Raw genomic sequence first — 7777 nt, 5'->3', positions numbered from 1 at the left:
AGAAAAAGTTCATGAAGAATTAGTGAACATTTCATATGGATTCAGTCTCTGTACATCATAAAATTTCGTTCTTTTTCCTCCTACCAACTTTCACTCTGCTAGGCACGTCTATGCCCATAGCAGGAGAATCCTACACTGTTTTATTTATTAAAGTAACGAGGTTAACCCCTACTGGTATCTGTGATAGAGCACTAGAATCTTAACTGTCTGTATTTCCTTTTTAATGAATAATGTTTGTTATGCTATGCATAAGTTTTAATCTCATATGTTCACAGCAATTAGAGTGGCATTATCAGAGTTGACAATTTGTGTACTTCATTGTTTGTTTGGGCTGATGTTGGTATGAAGCATTTGAGTTAAAATCGTATGTTTCATTGAGGAGAGGATCGTTGGTTAGGCAGAGCAATTCTTGTTTTATGTAGTTGTTGTTGCTCTTTAATAAAAGATATGCATGTCACCTGAGTTTCCGCGCATTCACTTGTTTAAGTTTGATTTGATTACAGTAGTAGATTAAAAAATGCTGTTTTTTTTGTCTGGTAAAAAACGTTATTAGTGTTAGACTGCATATATATGTTCGGAGCGGCATTTAGTATCTCAAAAGGAATTGGTTATAATCTTAATCATTCAGAAAAATGCTTTACTCAAAATAAAATGAGTATTTACTTACAACGGAGACAACTTTTTAGAGAATTATCTAACAATTCTTGAGATACAATCGTGGTTTTTATTGTTTTAATATAAATTTTATTTTGTTTGTATTTTAATAATTATGATAGTGTAGATTTGACAATAAGTTTATACCCATGATAGGAAGGGAGTAAAGCTAATATAATTGGTTAAGATCTTTTCTATATTCACATAATAGTTCTTTCACAACTTGTGCCAAATTTGGAGGATTCTCAGATTAAATATGGCAATTTTTCAAACCTGAAATCATGTATTGAATAAGTGAGCCTAGAATCCGTCTTATAATTTCATATAATTATTTCTTACAATCCTTTCAATATTTTATTGGTTTCAATAGGTGATATTGGTATAATGGTACATGTCCTGAAGGAGTGCTTTCGTCTTTTTTACTCTTAACTTGGTTCTGTTGTGAATACATTAAAAGTCTTGCGCCCTTGTATTCCATTCAACTTGGCTTGATGTGTGAATTTCCTCCTTAATTTTATAAAGATTAGGGGGAGAAAAAAAACCCTTGAATTGACCAAACAGAAAAAGAAAATTCACAGTTCATTAGGCTTTCGATTTACTGAGACTATCATGTCGATTTCACCTATGACTTTTAGGAAGCATAAAGGAAAAATTTTGAATTCTCGGAAAATTGACATTGGTAATTTTATTTACTCACATTTAGTATGAAGATTGTTAAAATTTTCCCAACAAAATCAGATTCTTAGGAAAAAAATTTGTGAAGCTTTTTGAACCAAAATGTTATCCAAAAATATCATCATATACCACAGGAGGGTGGTACTTTTGGATGATACGGAAAAATTTAACAGTATTTTCGTAACATTTCCGGTAATTATTTGATCTATTAAATAGCTTTTTAGTAATATTTTTGAAAAATTTATTTTCCCAGCATATTTTTGAAAATCATGATTTCTACGCATAAAATTTTTTTCCTTAATCAAACGCCCCCTTAAATATAAATAGTAGGTGGTATTTGATTTATTTTTTATTTTTGAATGGATATGTTTTTGTTTTTTTTTTATAAAAATTAGCCATTATTTGATATCGTTTCTTATTTATAAAAAGGGTGAAAAATAAAATATTAATTTTTTATTTTATTTACAAAATATGAAACAATGTGAAAATATTTAAGTTTTTTATAATTGTAAATAAAAGTACATCAACAAAAAATAAAATAAAATAACAAACCAAACGCCACTTAGAAATTCTTTAACAGAAATAAAATGACTAGTAGACATAATTTCTGGTGAAATTTTCATAGTATTTAATTAAAGTTTAATGTTTCTTGTGTTATAGTAGATAACTTTTTTTTTTTTTTTTTTTTGATAACAGATAAATTTATTTTTTACATATGAATAAAAGTACATGGAATTTGTGTTTTTTTTCTCTCTCTTCTCCTTATATGGACCCATATGAGTCCTCATATTTTTATGCTTTGGTAGGAGATAAATTTCTTCTTTATGAATTAAATGATGGTAGTTTAGTTTGCGCCAGACAACTGAGCAAGTGAGAGTTAGAACATGTGTTCGATCTTTTCTAGTATCGTCTTTAGAAGGGTTTAAAGTCTTAATCTCAAAATCCGCTCCAAATCGGACTAGTCGAAAAGCAATGAATCGATTGAAATATCTAAAAAAAATTAAAATTAAAATTTATCCCACGAGAAATATTAAACCCATTTAACTATGTATTTGTTTCTGTTTTTTAATTCAACAATAATCTCTTACCAAAAATAACAAAAAAATTCAACAATAATGGTTCTTATGATTTTCAAGTAATCATGCCATGCACGGTAATGAATAGGGGTGTTCGCGGTCTGGATTGAATCGGTTTTGGAAACAAAACTCATCCGCTCCAATCCTTTCGGTTTGATCATATAATCATCCATTCAGTTTTAATTTTTTTTCAAATCCGATCCAATCCAATTTTTTTCGGTTTGGATTGGATCGGTTTTCGGTTTTTTTAAAATCCTAAAATCTATTTCATGATTATTGTGCAAATAACAACTTTTGTATATATTGGCTTTGTAAATTTATTTATTTTGAAATACAAAAGCATTTATAAATTATATTATAGTTTTTTTTTTTGCAATGAGATATGAAGCTCTACAAAGATAAAATTTTGTTAATGAGATGTGACTAGATTTTTTTTTGGGTTTAGTTGATTGGTTAATGGATCTTGGGTTTAGAAATTTTTAGGCTATGATTAGGGAAAGACCCAAGTAGGTAGAGAGAAATTAGTATATTGGATCAGTTTGGATTGGATCGGTTTTCATCAATCCATCCAAAAACCGATCCAATCCAATTAAAATTTGCGGTTTTTAATCAGTTTTCGATTTTTTGGTTTTCGGTTATCGGTTATTCGGTTCGGTCACCGCGGTTTGAATCGGTTGATGAACACCCCTAGTAACGAAGGAAAATTTCTTTAGCGTCACGAGTGCATCGAATTTTTTATGCATTTTTTATTCATAATGTGATATTTATCTTATTTTTTATTAAATCACTCTTTTACTTAATTTTAGAATAAATTATTTATTAATAATTTGATATAAATAAAATATATATCATATTACGAGTGAAAAAATATATCAAAAACTCGATGCTTCCGTGATACTAAAATAACTAAAATATATTCTCGTAATGAAGAGGATGCTTGACGAACTGACATGAATTTTTTTCACATTTAATAAAGTTCAATGGTCGTTCCCAAAAAAAAAAAAAAAAAAAAAATACACAAAAGGAAGTTCAATTTTTTTAAACCTTTCTTAAAACTTAGGGGGTAAATCACGTCAGCTGAAAATTAAAGAGATTTTTCACGTTTTATTATAAACTTTGTGCTTTACAGTTGTACAATGTACGGATGAGACGATTTAAGAAATGAAGATGCGTGTGTCTCTTGACTCTCTTCTACGTACGTAGTAGTAGTATGTGTTTTGTTTATTCTTTTTTAACAAAAAGTAACTTACTTAGGTACTACTCTACAACAGGCTAACAGCGAGATGCTTACGGTTACATATACAAATCAAAACACGCCTTTTAAACTCAATCGGAAAGGGTTTTAGCGATAATGGATGAGAAGCATGCATGAAGATGAAGCCTACTATGAGTGTGACTTCGCCTTCGCAGGTTTTAGCGATAATGGATGAGAAGCATGAAGATGAAGCCTACTATGAGTGTGACTTCGCCTTCGCATTCAACGACAGCAATTTCTCGGACCGAGTTCTCACCATTGAGGTTATGCCTGACCCCGACCCCCTTTTAATCCGCACCCAATCCCACTCTCTCACTCTCACTACCATCTCTCCAAATCGCAAGAGACGCACGCACCCCCTTACCAAAGGTAACTTTGTTTCCCCTTTCTATGTAACATCTCTCACTTCTCATTTTTGTGATTCTACCTTATGATCTGATAATTTTTGGATGCTTTCGGTGATAATTCATGACACATAATCTTACAACTTTCTAGGTGAAAGTGAATAGAATCTCTATTTGCAAACCTCTTCTGTGCAGTCATAATCATAATCTTTTTTTTGTCTATACTTTTTGTTAGAAAATATAAATATAAATCTTTAAACAGTACTCGCCCAATAACACTTTAAGAAGGTTGGAGTGGTTCTTTAACATGGTATCACAACTTTAGTGACTATGAGGTCACTAGTTTGATCTTCACCGCTTCACTTTCAGGTAGAATTATGAAAAGCATAAGGCAAACCAAAAAATGAGCTTGTGACATATCCACCCTTAAAGTTCAAAGGGCTCTTACACGAGAGGGTGTGTTAGAAAATATAAATATAAATATTTAAAAAAGTTAGCACCCAACACCTTAAGGTTTTGGGTTGACGTAGTTCTTTAACACTTTTACATAGGCTTAGCTGCTGCAGTTTGCAATACAGTTCTTATGATTGCAGTATTAATTTTGCAGATGATGAAGATTCTCATGGCAATGATTCATTATTGGGCATGAGTTGGTCAAAAGTTCTACAAGTTAGGACCATACATATAAGTTCTCCGATTCTTGCAGCTAAAAGCCCCTTCTTTTATAAAGTAGGTTGCATAGCTTTAAATTCCTTTATTCTTAATTTTCTTTTTAATTCTTGAGGTCGTTTTCAAGTACTCCTAGGTTGCTTCCAATGTCTCTGTTTTAATTCCTTTTGTAGTTGTTTTCAAATGGGATGAAAGAGTCTGAGCAACAAAATGTGACTCTTCGAATCCATGCTTCCGGTAATTGCAGAATTTGATATATTTTAATGATAAGAATTTTATAGTACTTCAGTTAGTTTTTTAATGTACAAAATTCAGCTAAAGTATATTTTTCTTGTTAAATTGTCATTGGAGCAGAAGAAGCTGCCGTTTTGGACCTACTTAATTTTATGTATAGTAATACATTATCAAGAACGAAATCTGCTGCTGCTGTATTGGATGTGCTGATGGCTGCTGATAAATTTCATGTTGAGTCATGTATAAGGTATTGCAGTTGGGTATTGAGGAAAATGCCTATGACTTGTGAGACTGCCTTACTATATTTGGATCTTCCTTCTAGCATTTTGATGTCAGATGCAATTCAGCCACTGATAGACACAGCAAAGTTGTTCTTTGCCACAAACTACAGAGACATAACTAAGTAAGATTTTTGTTTCTTTGTGATCGATTATTTCCTTAAAATTGCTTTTTATAACCAAACTCTTAATTGCAATGCTTCCTGCTTCTCTTATTCTTCTTCTTTTTCTTATATACATTCTTAGTTTCCTCTCTTTTTTTATTTGGGTCCTACTTTGTTTTGCAAACTCACGGATCTATAAGAGGTTCTTCTTCGAATGATCTAGGTTTGCATATGAGGCACTAAATTTTCCCTTGGCTGCTATAGAGGCAGTGCTATCTAGTGATTGTCTCCAGGTGCCTTCACAGGATGCTGTCTATGAATTTGTGCTCAAGTGGGCTACAATACATTATCCAAAACTTGAGGAACGACAAGATGTCATTGGATCACGCCTTAGTCGACTCATCCGTTTTCCATACATGTCCTGCCGAAAACTAAAGAAGGTCTTAACATGCAAAGACTTCCATCCTCACCTTGCATCCAAATTTGTTCTTGAAGCTCTTTTCTTCAAAGCCTTGTCTTGGTGCAAGGATGCAAGTCCTTTTTTTCGCCATACGGGGCTTCGATGCATCGCATCTCAAAGGGTACTTAACGAATAATTGAATGGGTTGTTTACATAATAATAGTTATTTTCTGTAACTCACACCTCACTCAACCCTCCTCCCTTGTGACACACTATGTAAATATAGGCAGAGCAATATTGGACTTTGATATTGAAATAAAATAATTCAGGTGTATTATTGTTGCGAACTCGATAAGTGCACCGGTCGTACAAGTAATAAAATGTAACGAGTACAGGACCAGGATTATAATTTCAAACACTATTTCACTACTTTTGTTTAAGTTGGAAAATCAAAATCAATCGTGGAATTCAATTTGGTTTAGATTTAGAATATTAGAACTAATTAAAACAAGAATAAGAACATAAAACTTTGAATTGCTTGACAAAAAAGAAATGTAGTTAGGATTTTAACTTCCTCCGATCTTTCTTTTATGTTTTGTATTTACTCTTTCAAATTAATTGTCTTTAATATAAAATCAATTGATTCTATTAATTTAATTAAGATTCAATTTCTTGACATCTTAAATCTTTATAATCTTGCAAGAATTCTAGTTCTCCGAATATTCTTCAAGAAGATAAGCCTTACGTTCAAGAATCATATGATTGCGTAAAATCCTATGTCTATTTCTAGAATCATAAAGATTACGATGAAGTTATCACGTATGGATCATGCATCAACATTTCTATTGTCATGCACTTACCATAGATCAATCTACAAGATTCAAACTCATAGAAAGTGTTCTGTCCTTGGGACAGAGATGTCCAGCCCAATAGGCTGGTATGTTTCTCTTGGATCTAGTGCCCTCTCCAAGATATCTATGAAGGAGATACCCTTGAGTCAAGCAGATCACTGTGCACAGAATACTATAACGGCGTTAGCCAATATGGTGTGTGTGTGCGCACAGTGACAACATAACAGTAAGAGAGAGAGCGTATCGTACCTTTAGGATTTACCTTGTATTTATAGAGGTTACCTGTGGGTAGTATGGATGGGCCTTTGGTGCCTCTGATAAGGGCCCAAGTCTGCTTGTTATGCTGTCGTATTAGGATTAGTATCATTGATGGATATCTATCCATGATTACTACTGATTCAGATCTTTGATTGCCCCTTGTTGGACCTATCACTTAATGGGCCCCTTATATGGGTCCATAACAGAAAGCATTAAGAAAAGATAACTTCATTCAAAATAAAAAAGGAAGAATAACATCAACAATTCCTTCAAAATATAGAAAATCAATTGGGTTTCATTTAACCCTAACTACAAATAAAAACTTAACCTAACATAATAGAATCAAGAACAAAAGAAAACAAGAAATCTTTCCCAAACTCCATTGATAGTGTGGTGAATCTTCAAGATTTCCATTGCAAACTTGATTCCAATCCGCTTCCAACTCTCAAGAATATGAACTATGCTTCTCCTCTGCTTCATCTCTCCAAAACTTACCAATCCATATGCAATTTGTCCTTAAATAGTTGAAGAATGTGTGCCCTAAGTGGAAGCAATGCAATGAGCCTAAGTTGGACCGTAATGGGCGCTTAAGCGCACTTTTACTGAAGGTTTTTGGTCTTTTCGTGCATTTTGGGCGCTTAAGCTTCTTAAAAAGGGAGTTTAAGCGCACTGAAGGTTTTACTCTTTCTGTGTGTAATTTGAGAGCTTAAGCTCCCTAAAATGGGGCTTAAGCCTCCTCTTCAAATGTTATAAATTCTTCTATTTTGCACTTGGTAACTTCTATGATCTTCAATTCTGAGCTCCAAATCTTTGAACTTTATATCTGCTCTCATTTATATTTATTTACCTTAAAAACAAAATAAAATTCAATTATCTAGTTCATATCTCAATAGTTCATGCTTTTCTACTAATAAAACTTAATTCTCATACATTTGACTATATAATTCATATAAAAGTAGTCCTTAAACATGATAAACCG

The 7777-nt window shown here is 32.4% G+C and overlaps 1 protein-coding gene across 1 annotated transcript; it reads left to right on the top strand.

The window, feature by feature from the left end:
* The first annotated feature begins 3827 nt into the window (after positions 1–3827).
* On the top strand, positions 3828–5885 carry LOC133289996 (BTB/POZ domain-containing protein POB1-like). Its single transcript, XM_061488068.1, has 5 exons — positions 3828–4029; positions 4612–4733; positions 4847–4910; positions 5028–5310; positions 5513–5885. Exons 1-5 carry the CDS (start codon positions 3828–3830, stop codon positions 5883–5885), a joined length of 1044 nt encoding a protein of 347 aa, XP_061344052.1.
* The last annotated feature ends 1892 nt before the right edge of the window (positions 5886–7777 follow it).

Source organism: Gastrolobium bilobum, unplaced genomic scaffold (assembly GCF_033153095.1).
Source record: "Gastrolobium bilobum isolate Gb01-03AN ecotype WA unplaced genomic scaffold, APGP_CSIRO_Gbil_v1 utg45102, whole genome shotgun sequence".
NCBI lineage: Eukaryota > Viridiplantae > Streptophyta > Magnoliopsida > Fabales > Fabaceae > Gastrolobium > Gastrolobium bilobum.
This window is presented reverse-complemented; position numbering and strand designations above follow the sequence as displayed.

What these genes read in the sequence shown, in the direction of transcription:
- LOC133289996 (XM_061488068.1), top strand. Translation starts at nt 3,828, where the DNA reads ATGGATGAGAAGCATGAAGATGAAGCCTACTATGAGTGTGACTTCGCC. An exon ending in AAAGCCCCTTCTTTTATAAA is followed by an intron (nt 4,734 to 4,846) that starts GTAGGTTGCATA and finishes TTCCTTTTGTAG; the next exon opens with TTGTTTTCAAATGGGATGAA. An exon ending in TCTTCGAATCCATGCTTCCG is followed by an intron (nt 4,911 to 5,027) that starts GTAATTGCAGAA and finishes TCATTGGAGCAG; the next exon opens with AAGAAGCTGCCGTTTTGGAC.